The sequence below is a fragment of the Microcaecilia unicolor genome, unplaced genomic scaffold, assembly GCF_901765095.1.
Source record: "Microcaecilia unicolor unplaced genomic scaffold, aMicUni1.1, whole genome shotgun sequence".
Lineage (NCBI taxonomy): Eukaryota > Metazoa > Chordata > Amphibia > Gymnophiona > Siphonopidae > Microcaecilia > Microcaecilia unicolor.
In genome coordinates, this window is record NW_021963032.1 from 207,029 (window position 1) to 220,114 (window position 13,086).

Here is a 13,086-nt window from a genome sequence, read left to right on the forward strand (position 1 = left end):
CACTTCTGCTTCCCTAGAATCAGTGATGTTGTTTCCCTCTGATCCTGCTTGTCTACTCTGGGCAACCTCAGCCAGTCAGGTTTTCAGGCTATCCACAAGGAATATGCATGAGATAGATTTGCATACCATGAAGGCATATCTCTCTCATGCATAATCCTTGTGGATATCCTGAAAACCTGACTGGGAATCACTGAATTAAATCCTCCTGGCTTTCCTGGTTCTCATAGGCAAACCAGAGGGAAACAGCCACATAGTAAAACTGAGGCAGTAAAAGTGTATGGTTCTCAGCCTGTGGCTCTTCTAGACTATTGCTTCACTCCCTTCTCTGACACTTTCATTTTTTAGGAATATGAAAGCTTACTTCACTTCTTCTGTCCCTCCCCTTTCTCAAATTTTTGATATAAATAGAGTGCGCTCGGGGTAATGGTAAAAGTTCAGATACATCTGTGCACAGCCTCATTTTCCTCCTCTCTCTGTCACCATGAGGACTTTTGTCACCAGTGGTGTTTGCTGCATCCTCTCTGTTCTAATAGTAACAGGTAAAGGCACAACCTCTACTTTTTTTGTTGTTGTTGATTTGGAATTGTTTTGAATGCTATTTTCCTGAATTTAAGGGGGTGTGAAAGACAAAGGGAAGACCTGAAAGGCATAGAAGCTCCAAAGATTTTCTTGCCAAAAAACATCACCTTTCAGAATTATTTGCTGCATTCAAGAGGAGAGGTTTACAAATCGACCACAGATAATACTGGTAGTGGTCAAGCAGTTTTTCCTCCAGTTGTAGTTGGCTAAGTAAACAAGTCAGTACGGTCTAAGAACATTCACAGTAAAACAAAAGTCTCAAAGTACAGTATACAAACAATGCAGAAAAAACACAGGAATGTGATAATTGTCTATTAGTCTCTACTTTTGCCTTCTGTGAAAGTTCTGTGTGGTTCATTTCTCTTTTTTGAGCTATTAACTTGATTTACTGTCCTCACTGGATGTTTTTGCAACCGTTTTGTGGACTTTAAGTACAAGAGGTGAATTTTCGATTTGTTTTTTTTCTTGCTATATAATTTTTCTTGCTTTACAAAAAAAATGTTTACTCACCCAACTGCTGCTGCTTGAGTTATGTGTGAACGTTTTGCTTTGAGAAATTGATGCACCGTTTTAAAGTTAAATAAAAGTGATGCAGTAGCTGGGAGGTTTATTTTTTTTTGAGCCTATGATTAAAAGAAGGGAGCATAAACGCTGTGTTAAAGCTACCCGATTTTTCTGAGGCTTTTTCCTCCCATGTTTTTATTTTTTTTATTTTATTTTTTTATTTTATATTTATTAGTTTCAACTTTTAAACAAGTATTACACTTGATACAGTAAAGGTACATTTGTCTGAAATAAAACATTTTTAGAATAAAGAAAGCAAATTATTTAACAAAGTACACTCTAGTCCACCATATAGATCCAAGATTAACAATGCGGAGATTTTACCAATTATTATAATAAGAAATTAAGACAAGTCGCTTTGGTATCCATTTACAAATTCAATGCTTAACCTCTAAGACCTTCTTGCTGAGATAAATTCAGAAAGCTGTATAGATTCAAAGAAAACATACTTAACCGACTGATAACAAATTATACACTTGCAAGGATAACGTAAAAGAAATGTAGCTCCTAACTGGAGAACACCTGGCTTTAACAAGAGAAATTGTCTTCGTTTTTTTTGAGTGTCTCTAGACACATCAGGAAATATACGGACATTGAAACCCAAAAATGTTTTCTCTCTATTTCTAAAAAACTTTTTCATAATCAAGGCTTTATCTAACGATAATGCCAATGTTACTAACAGAGTTGCTGATGTTGTTAAGTCTGTTGTTGAAGCTTCTAATATAGCAGAGACGTCCAAAGGTTGATCAGTTTGTTGTACTGAGGTTTCAGGAATTTTTATTGGTAAGTAATAAACTTGCTCTATAGGAGGAATGTTGTTATCTGTAAATCCCAGTATTTCTTTGAGGTATCTATGTAGCATTTCCCTTGGAATAGTTGTCACCATCCTCGGGAAATTCAAAAATCTCAAATTATTAGACCTTTGAGCATTCTCTAAATTTTCAATTTTCTCTCTCATACTAGTGAGATCTTTTATCGTGTTTATTTGTACTTCTTGTACTTTCTCTACTTGTTCAGTTAGAGATTTAGTCTTAATCAATATTTCTTTCTTATCAGCTTCAACTGCTGTAATAGTTTCTTCCAGTTTTATAACTCGAGTCTCAATGTCCTTAATTTGTGGACATAAAGCTTTGCCCAAATTAGCTATTAAAGCCCATAGGCTTTCTAAGGTAATCTCTGCAGGTTTCTCCTCGAGAAATTTAAAAGTACCTTGGCTTGGTGTATATTCGGTAGAAATGATTTCCCCTTCTGATCTTACATCAGCAATCGTGCCTCCCGCAATCTGAGTTTGAATCACCAGGGTAGGCTGAGGGGAAACCCCACTCTCAGCTCCTCTGCTGTCCAGGCCAAGATTTCCAGCTCCCATCATCTCTCCCGTGGTACTATTTCCCAGCTGCCTCGGGGACGACGCCAACACTGGAGAACAAACGCTCTGGGGTTGCGGGGGAGGAGCTCGCTGATCGGGGCTGAGTGTTACATCCAGCGAGGGCAGCGTCACAGGTCCTCCGTTCCCCCCGGACGCCACCATTCCGCTGCTCACCGATCCACTCTCGAACACCTGAAGTCCCCGCAAAAAGGAGTCTATTGGACCACATAACGCCGAGGTTCGTCGGTCTGGGGGAGCAATGGCCGCCAATTTCCCTCTGCGTTTAGGCATCGTGGATTCACAGAGAGAGCGGTAAGACTTGTGACCTATTCAGTCGGCCATCTTGGATAGCTGCAGGCTCCTCCCATGTTTTTAATATAGATATTACAGTGGAGAAGTTTTTTTGAATATGTTGAAAGTGTTTACCACCTAAACCTTTTTTTTGCATACATATACCCACAGCCTCCTTCAAACAGAAACACACATGCACACAGACTCCCAGTCCCACCACCAGTCCTTAATCTTTTGTACCTCCCCCCACAAAATATTTGATACTGACCCCCTAGTGGCGTATCCCTGTGCATTCCTAATTTCCTAAGGATGAGGTTTTGAATAATGGCGCTCTTGCTTTTCAACTTTTTGAAATGGGTGGTGAGAATCTGGGGTGGGGGGTTGGGGAGGGTAGGGGCCACTACAGAAGATTATTGTGGAATATTTATTCAAGTTGGGAGGAGGGGGTCTGGTCGGCGGAAGGAAGGGACCACTAGACTGTCGGGGGTTTGTGTTTTTCTGTTATTGGGAGGGGGGGGGGGGGGGAGTAGGCTGCTAGATTACCTGGACTATCTGTGATGTTGGGATACAAACAGGGCTTGCGTGTTGTTGTTGTTTTTTTTTTTTTTGTCTCACTTCTGGTCAGTGTGTGAAAGTGGTGGTGGTGGGGAGACATTTTCACATGGAGCTTGTGGATTGCTGTAGTGGTTTGCACTGTTTTTTTCTGACAGCCCACACTTTTTACTGTGGCTGTAATTTGCATACTCACTGATTACTGCATCGCCGAGTATATTTTTGAACAAATTTCACAATAGAAGCTCGCACTCAGCCATGGCAGTAGAAATTACCAGCCTGAGCCAAAAGCAGGGATCTCTGGGTATGGCAGCAGGGGAGGGGAACATGGTAGGGAAAGAATTGGGAGGATGCCTCATGGAATTATTTCCAGTCCCTCTGTGTTTTACAAAAAAAGAAAGAAACACATGAAAATCCCAAAAGGTTCAGGCCTGCAGGTATGGGATTTAAGCAGCAGTGGTGAAGGGTATGAAAGAATCAGAGCATGACTCATGGAAATATTTCCAACCCCTCTGCTTGTGTAGTGTCTCTGTGTTTACAAGAGCATAAGAAATCACTATAAATCACTGTAACATGGGCAGGCTGCACTCGGTCTCGTCCCCCTCCCTCATCTTAACCCATCGTGCCACACAGACCAAGCATGAGACAGGAGTTTTTCTTTGGGAATAAATGGCCACAGCTTTATTGTAAACACATCAAACACATTAACAATCCCTAGGAAGCACCCGAGCCCTGGACCTGGAATTGCCGATGCTCCGGCTCTCCGCCATGCTTTCCAGCTAGAGAGCCCGCTTCTCAGTCCGGCGCTGCGGCCAGCCATGCTCCGCCCCTAGCGTGGCCGTGCGTCTGTCGGTTTCGGAACTGCACTCCTAGCCCAGAGCTCCACCTGCCATGTGAACCAGCGAGGTGTTTAGTCTGCTAGCGATGAGCGCCCCAGTTCCTTGCCAGAAGCGCCGATCTTCCTTCTGCCTGTCGCTCTGGCGCATCCCAGGTTCTCAGGCTCGGGTGCATCCGCTGCTGTGACAGCATACAAGAATTGATAAGAACAGTCATAGTGGGAGACAGATGGTAATACCCTACGGCATCCCCCTAGGGCCTCCCGCAATCCCATAGCTATACGGTCATCGCAGACATTTATTGGTGCATCGAAGTGGCTAGTAAGCGTAACACTGGATACATTAAAACTTAACATGAAAAGCTCGCTAACAATCCGTACTCTAGCGGTATGACATGCAGTTATCGCATACAGTTATCGGAAAGGTATTAGTGCATAGGAGCAGCTAACAGACTTATTACTGGTTACCTAAAACTTAACATGGTCAGGCTCGCTAACGTTCTATACCCTGGTGGTATGACATACAAATTAACATTTCGATTCCCCCACGGTTATCTGAACAGTACAGCGAAGTTATCCCTTCGGCCCACCTGTCCGCTTCGAGACGTTCCAGGGAAGGGTGTGGGGGGGGAAACCCGTGCACTGCCTGCCTTCCGCCGAGAGACCCGCTCTGTCTCGTCGGCGATCATTTAAGCAGTGCACGGAGGCTGCCCACTGAGGTCCCGCCCACTTCCGGTCTCCCCGCCAATGCCGCTGAGGGTCTCCCTTCCTCGTCACCTGGGAAAGCGGGGAAGCCGGAAGCGGAAGGGCGATTCAGGCCAGGGGCCAACACGAGGCAGCCGCCATGTTAGGTTCGGCTGCTCCGTATTTGCGTCGCTGGCCTCCTTTTCCCTCTAAACTGATTGGGAGTCCTTTAACTTCACTGCTGCCAGTGGGGGGTGTTGCTTCTTTGATCCTGGCAACCTGGATTCAGTTCCCACTGCCTGCTAGCAAACCTTAGTAAACCGGACACTAGCAGGCTTATTTTCGAAAGAGAAGGATGCCCATCTTTCGACACAAATCGCAAGATGGCAAATCGGTATAATGGAAAGCCGATTTTGGGCATCCCCAACTGTGTGTGCTTAGGAAGTATCAAGTATTTCGTAGTACTCTTAATGTTGTATGAATGTTTGGGATAATTAAGTGTTTTGTGGTTCATACTTACAATTTAAATTATGCTGGATATTTATTATTGATATTATGGATTAAGAACTGGTTGAAAGATAGGAAGCAGAGAGTAGGATTGCGTGGCCAGTATTCTCAGTGGAGGAGGGTAGTTAGTGGGGTCCCGCAGGGGTCTGTGCTGGGTCCGTTGCTTTTTAATGTATTTATAAATGACCTAGAGATGGGAATAACTAGTGAGGTAATTAAATTCGCCGATGACACAAAATTATTCAGGGTCGTCAAGTCGCAGGAGGAATGTGAACGATTACAGGAGGACCTTGCGAGACTGGGAGAATGGGCGTGCAAGTGGCAGATGAAGTTCAATGTTGACAAGTGCAAAGTGATGCATGTGGGTAAGAGGAACCCGAATTATAGCTACGTCTTGCAAGGTTCCGCGTTAGGAGTTACGGATCAAGAAAGGGATCTGGGTGTCGTCGTCGATGATACGCTGAAACCTTCTGCTCAGTGTGCTGCTGCGGCTAGGAAAGCGAATAGAATGTTGGGTGTTATTAGGAAGGGTATGGAGTCCAGGTGTGCGGATGTTATAATGCCGTTGTATCGCTCCATGGTGCGACCGCACCTGGAGTATTGTGTTCAGTACTGGTCTCCGTATCTCAAAAAAGATATAGTAGAATTGGAAAAGGTACAGCGAAGGGCGACGAAAATGATAGTGGGGATGGGACGACTTTCCTATGAAGAGAGGCTGAGAAGGCTAGGGCTTTTCAGCTTGGAGAAGAGACGGCTGAGGGGAGATATGATAGAAGTGTATAAAATAATGAGTGGAATGGATCGGGTGGATGTGAAGCGACTGTTCACGCTATCCAAAAATACTAGGACTAGAGGGCATGAGTTGAAGCTACAGTGTGGTAAATTTAAAACGAATCGGAGAAAATTTTTCTTCACCCAACGTGTAATTAGACTCTGGAATTCATTGCCGGAGAACGTGGTACGGGCGGTTAGCTTGACGGAGTTTAAAAAGGGGTTAGATAGATTCCTAAAGGACAAGTCCATAGACCGCTATTAAATGGACTTGGAAAAATTCCGCATTTTTAGGTATAACTTGTCTGGAATGTTTTTACGTTTGGGGAGCGTGCCAGGTGCCCTTGACCTGGATTGGCCACTGTCGGTGACAGGATGCTGGGCTAGATGGACCTTTGGTCTTTCCCAGTATGGCACTACTTATGTACTTATGTACTTATGATAGTATGTATTTCCTGAGGTTATGTCTCAATGGTTTGATCCACAATGAACTGACATTGGTGTTTGTGGACAATAAGCCCTGTATAACATAGCATAACATAACACTAAAGCAGGAAATTATAATCTTAAATCAAAACTGATATATAGGGAATAAACATAAAGGTTAATTTAAGACACCATCTCGTTTCTGGGGTTGCAACATTAAACAAAGAACTCGATGCAGCTGTATTTCAAACAAAGGAGTTTAAAACAGTCCAGTGCAAGCCCTCCCCTCCCCCTATTCCCTTTCTGTTGCTGAATTCTAGGGAACAGGAAAAAGGACTTCTTCAAATCTGCTCCAAGTTAGAATTTAGTCAGGCCAGATTTAAGAAATGGCAGTATACACTCCATTAGCAGATTTAAAATTTTGGAAAAAAGGTCACAAATTAGATAACACATACAAATAGAACGAAACAAATTAGTATTTTCACTCAGTAAATAAGTAAAAAAAAACCCACAAAGTTGCATAATCACAATTATTTAAGCTTAAATGACAAGAGAGAGAACCTGTTAAAGCCATCTCTGCAATTTTACAAATCTGTCTACTTTCTCAGGCTTCATCATGTTTCACATAACTTTTCCTAGGTCTCTTTCATGCAGATTCAAGGTCATAACTAGAATGTTAGGTTACAACAGATAAGCATTCTTAATTACACATTTATGGTTCATAGCATTCAAGGTCTCAGTTCTCTGCTTTGAGAGACACTGAACAATTTTTCCACATTAGTCCCAGATTCTATACATTGTGTCTAGTGTTCCATGCTGAAATCCAAGCATATTATATAGCAACACGTGAAACTTAATTGGCTTAACAAGGCAATCTGTGTTTTTTAACAGCATTTAACAAGCAATAATGAGCACTAATTGGCAATAATTAGAATTTACGTGCATAACTCACTAAGCGTATTCTTCTGTAATGCAGAGCACCAAAATTCTAATGTGCGGAGTGAAAAAGGAACGTGTTATAGGTGGGGAAATGGGCGTTTTGTGGGCATTCCAAAATGTACATTCATTGTTATTGAAATGCCCCTCTGCGCTTAAATCTACATGCTGGTATTTCTTTCACGTTTCCCTTGGTATAAATGGATGCGAGTAGTTCTAGGTGCTGGGATATCAACTAAGCATATTCTATATACCACGCCTAAATCTAGGTGCCGCTTACAGAATATGCTTAGGTGGAAATTTATTCCATGCGGATTTTTCAGGTACCATCTATAGAATCTAGCCCAGTGATGGTGAACCTATGGCACGCATGCCAGAGAGGGCACGCGAGCCATCGCCTCAGCCAGAGTCGCCTCTGAGTTCCAGGGTCCCCCCTCCCCTCTCCCTCCCTCCGAGTTCCAGAGTCGTCGTTCCTCCCTTCCTCCCTCCCTCCGAATTTTAAAAGTCATTTCTTGACTTACCTCATCGGGGACGGGTTACGGCGGCCGGCAACAGCGCTAAAATGCGTGGAGGCTCGGCCCTTCTCTCTCTCTGAGCTCTGGTCCCGCCCTTAAAGAAACAGGAAATGAGGGTGGGACCAGAGCTCAGAGAGAGAGAGAGAAGGACTGAGCTCCTGCATGCATTTTAGTGCTGCTGCCAGCCGCCGTAACCCGTCCCCAAAGAGGTAAGTCAAGAAATGACATTTAAAATTCAGAGGGCGGAAGGGAGGGACGACGACTCTGGAACTCGGAGGGAGGGGGCCCTCTGGAACTCGGAGGGAGGGGGCCCTGTGGAACTCGGAGGGAGGGGGAGAGGGGATCCTGTGGAACTCGGAGGGAGGGGGGATCCTGTGGAACTGGGAGGAAGGGAGGGGACCCTGGAACTCGGGGGGGGGACAGAGGGGGGACCCTGGAACTGGGAAGGAGGACCCTGGAACTGGGAGGGAGGCAGGAGGGAGGGAGGACCCTGGAACGGGGAGAGGATCCTGGAACTCGGGGGGGGGGAGGGAGGGAGAGGGGAGGGGGGACTCTGTGGAACTCGGAGGGAGGGGGAGAGGGGACCCTGTGGAACTGGGAGGGAGGAAGGGGGGGACAGAAGACCCTGGAACTAGGAGGGGGATGGAGGGAGGACCCTGGAACTTGGGGGGAGGGAGGATGGACCCTGGAACTCGGGGGGAGGGAGGACCCAGGAACTCAGAGGGAGAGAGGGAAGTGGCCTGGAACTCGGAGGGAGGTGGAGGGGGGACAAGGGAGGGAGGGGGGACAGGGGAGGGGGGAAGGAGGGGGGAAGGGGGGAGGGGGGAATGGCACTTTGTGATAAATAATTAGATTTTGGGTTGCTATTTGAGCACTCGGTCTCTGAAAGGTTCGCCATCATTGATCTAGCCCTAAGTGACTGACTTAACTTCCTTAACTTCTACTTGACTTTCTAGGTCTCCCTTAACCCCGACTAGACTCCAGTAGTCCAGCATACCTTAGTCTAGTTCAATTTCTCCACAACAGAACCAGTATACTTGGGGGTGGGGGGCATTGGCAAATTATTCCACACTCTTCATTCTTTACCAACGCTCAGTAAGTCAGTCCAAGCTGAAACTGGGGTTTCAAAACAAAAGTTTACTACAAAAAAAAAAAGAAAAAGTAAAGCCTTCACATAAAAACAGACACAATAATAACAATAGGCAGAGGACAAAAATACATCAGAAACTTGGAGGTGCATTTTCGATATGACGTATAAGTCCGACTTTGGAGGTTTTGCACAAAACACCCAAAATCCTAACAGGAAAGAAGGTAATTTTCGAAAAAGAAAAAGTCTTATCTTTTTTTTTTTCCGAAAATACTGTTTCGAACAAGGTTTTGTGCTTTGGACGTTTTGTTTTTTTGGTCCATTTTTGAAAAAACCCAAAAAAACGAATAAGTGCAAAACATAGAAAATGAAGGCATTGGGATGTAGGAGGAGCCAGCATTTTTAGCAGACTGGTCCTCCAGCCATCCCAGGAGAGCAATGGGACACCCTAGGGGGTACATCTGCACTTCATAAAAATGCTCCCAGTTACATATCTCACTTTTGGTCCCTTATCTTGTCCCCTGAGCCCTCCAAAACCCACTCAAAACCTACTGCCCCCCACTGTACAATAGCCCTTATGGGTGAAGGGAGCAGCTATATGTGGGTACAGTAGGGTTTTGGTGACTTTGGGAGGGGTCACAGTTTCCATCACAAGTAACATTATCATGCAGGTAATTGCCAATAAAGCCTCTTGAACAATTAACTGCATGTTAGTGTCCTATCTTGGAAGACCCTTCCACTACTCTCCCTCTTTTCCCTTCTAGACTATTCATAGTGGTCATCTGTTCCCCCACCTCAGTGGTTTTTATCACTATAGAAAACAGGGAACCATAGAAAAACTGAAATAGTGATCTCCCTCAAGAAAGCCGGACTCTAAGCAGTGTAAATACAGTACTGGCGAAAGGGAAACAGAAATGTATTTTCTCCCTCATTCTGCAAAATACAACAGTAGAAAAGATGTAGATTTCACCAAGCAGGCACATCTCAGTCCTTAAAGAGAATTAAATAAAAATATTTCTTTTCTACCTTTGTTATCTGAGCACTTTATTTTTCTAATTGGTCTTTCCACTTTCCACGTGTCAGTGTTCTCTAAATTCTTTTCCATGTTGGAGCTTCCATTTCTTCTCTTTCCTCTTGGCTTCTTCCTTTCCTTCTCTACATCTGTCTGGCAGTGACCTTTCATTTCATGCCCCCCCCCATTATTTGTGTTTATCTCCCTTTCTCTCACCTTAGTCTCTGTTTCACTTCTAATCTACCTACTAGCTTTTACCATTGCTCCCTCTGTCTCTCACATCCAATCTCCTAAACCCCTATCTTTCCCCATCTTTCACCCACTTCCTTAGCCCTATTCCCATCCTCTTAGCCCTCATCTACCCTCCACTGAATCTCATCATCCTATCAGTCCCCAGCTCCATCCTTGTCTCTCTTTCATTCCCTTGCTTCCAAAGCCATTCTTATATCTCTTACCCTATACCCCCCGTGCCCTTCCTTTGTCTCTCCCCTTGCAAGGTCCAGTGTCGCTCCCCCCTCCCTCCAAGATACAGGCTCGCTCCCCCTCCCTCCCTCTTTTCCTTCCTCCAAGGTCCGATGTCGCTTTCCCTCCCTACCCTCCGCCCCCCCACAAGGTCCTGTGTCACTTTCCCTCCCCCTCCCAAGTTTGGTATCACTCTCCCAATTTTCCTCCCCCCCTCCGTGTCGGTGTCACTCTCCCTCCCTGTCTCCCTTCTTTCCCACAAGGTCCGGTCATGTCACCCGCCCTTTCTTCCTCCCTACTTCCTTCCCTACAAGTCCGGTGTCACTCAATCTCCCTCTTTCCCCCCCCCCCCGCTGCCACTACCGGGTCCTGTGTCGCACTCTCCTTCCTCCCTGCAAGCTCCAGTGTCACTCCTGCACCTCTCAGCTCTGCTCCCGCTGCAGCCTTTCCATCTTTCAGGCCGCGAGCGACCTGCCTACAAGGAAACAGGAAGTCGCAATAAAGAGAGGTTTCCGAGCAGAACAAAGGCAGCGTGCTTACATTGCTAATGCTGCCGGTGGCCCGGAAGATGGAAAGACTGCTGCGGGAGCACAGCGGAGAGGAGGAGGACTGACACCGGAGCCTGCAGGAAGGAGTTGGAAGGAGAGATGCCGCCGTGCAAGCCGTTTGGGGAGTCATAAGCCGTCACCTAGGGCAGCAGCGTCTTAGGGTAAAGAAAAGTGCAGCCTGCGATCAAAGCAAAACAATAGATCCTGACAGTCAAAGAACCATCAGAGCATCCTTTAACCTGCATTTCTATAGGTTGTTTGTGTGATGATAGTTTATGTTTTATTAGATTTAATATACCTCTATTCCTGAGGACATAGGAGGATAGTTTACAAATAATATTTAAAACACATAGGCATCAGAACAGGGGGAGCCAAGATGCCATGGCACCCCCCCCCCCAAAAAAAAATTTTCCTTCTCCCTCCACCTCCCGCGATATGTGTAGTACCTCACCTCCATGCCCTAGAACAGCTATATTCCAACCGGCACAGCACCAAAAGCATCAAGGCCTGCAGGCTTGGGGCCTTGAGCATCTGCATATGCTCAAGTTCTTTCAGCTCATTTCCCTCTGAACTTCCTGTTTCGGAAGGGGCAGAAGCCAGCAGACCTTGAGCATGGGCAGATGCTCAAGGCTCCTACATAGAAATTGATAACGTCAAATATGAATTATATTTGAATTATAGAGGAAAAGCCTCAATCCTGGCGTGTGCTCCTTGTGTTGTGAAACAACGTTAGGGAGCACCGCCCGATCATCACTGGCTCAAAAACCTCTATTAAGTAACCCACTTCTGTTTTCCAATTTTAATCAAATCTCAACTTCATGGGTACTTAGCTTGCTGCTGGAAAAAATTCTGAGCAGTCTCACAAACGGAATACAGTCATCTGAACCCCGTCCACGGCCCGACTCGGCCCAAGTTTCGCCTTCTTCCTCAGGGTCCGTGGGTCAATCGACTGTATCTGTCAGAAAATATATCATATATTGACACTTACAATTATAAATAAACAGTTCCACCTCCAACCTTAACTTAATCTTCCTTACTTCAATCGGCACTTCGCTCGCTTCTGTGTAAAATTCTCAAGATGGCGCTGGTATTTGTAATGGATGACGTCAGACGCGTTGTATCGGGCTCCGCCTACCCTACTACTGGGCGTGGCTAACTCATACTAATCCAATCCCGTATGGATCATCGCCGGAAAATATTCTATGATGTTAAACTTACAAAAAGGAACCTTCTGATCTTGCTTAAAAGAACTGGTTCCATTCAATTCTCATGTTCAAACCATCGGGTTGTAGAGAATGTAGGCGATATATCCATCTTTGCTCTTGTAATAAGATTAATTTCCTATCGCCTCCTTGTATGTCCCATTTAATCTGTTGTAAAATGACACATTTCAAAGTATTGAAAGTATGATTAAATTCAATACAATGCGCTGCTAAAGGAGCAGTGTTCTTCTTTATATTAATATTGCTCTTATGTTCTATAAGTCTTGTAATGAATTTTCGCGAAGTTTGTCCCACATAAATTTTCTGGCACGGACATATGATGGCATAAACCACCCATTCCGAACTGCAGGTGGTATTTTGATAGAGGGTGTAGCGTTTCTTTGTCTTCGGATCTATAAACTCATTCGTATTGATCATTATTCCACACATATTGCATTGTCCACAGCTTCTATGTCCCAATAACTGGGGATCTGATAGACGGGATCTTTTGAGAACAGCTGGTGCCAAAATTTCTTTAAGATTCCTACCGCGGCTATAAGCTAGTCTTAAACTTGTGTTTTGAAACCCCGGTAAAGTCTGAATTATATGCCAATTTTTCCTCAATATTTTACAAACATGGGTTGCTTCACTTGTGTATTTTAATACATAAGTGACATTATCCTTCTCCTCTTCTGTCTCATTTCGTCTAGGGAGGAGTAAATACTCCCGGTTATTATATTTCGCCCTTC

At 44.9% G+C, this 13,086-nt stretch overlaps 1 protein-coding gene across 1 annotated transcript in view; it reads left to right on the forward strand.

Annotated features, from left to right (window-relative positions):
• Nucleotides 1–443: 443 nt before the first annotated feature.
• The window catches only part of LOC115458797 (phospholipase A2 inhibitor 1-like), an 84,092-nt gene continuing 71,449 nt past the window's right edge, over nucleotides 444–13,086 (forward strand). The window contains exon 1 of the mRNA XM_030188609.1: nucleotides 444–539. Within this exon, the coding sequence (XP_030044469.1) occupies nucleotides 482–539 (58 nt within the window). The 5' untranslated portion in view covers nucleotides 444–481. The remainder of the gene's footprint in view (nucleotides 540–13,086) is intronic.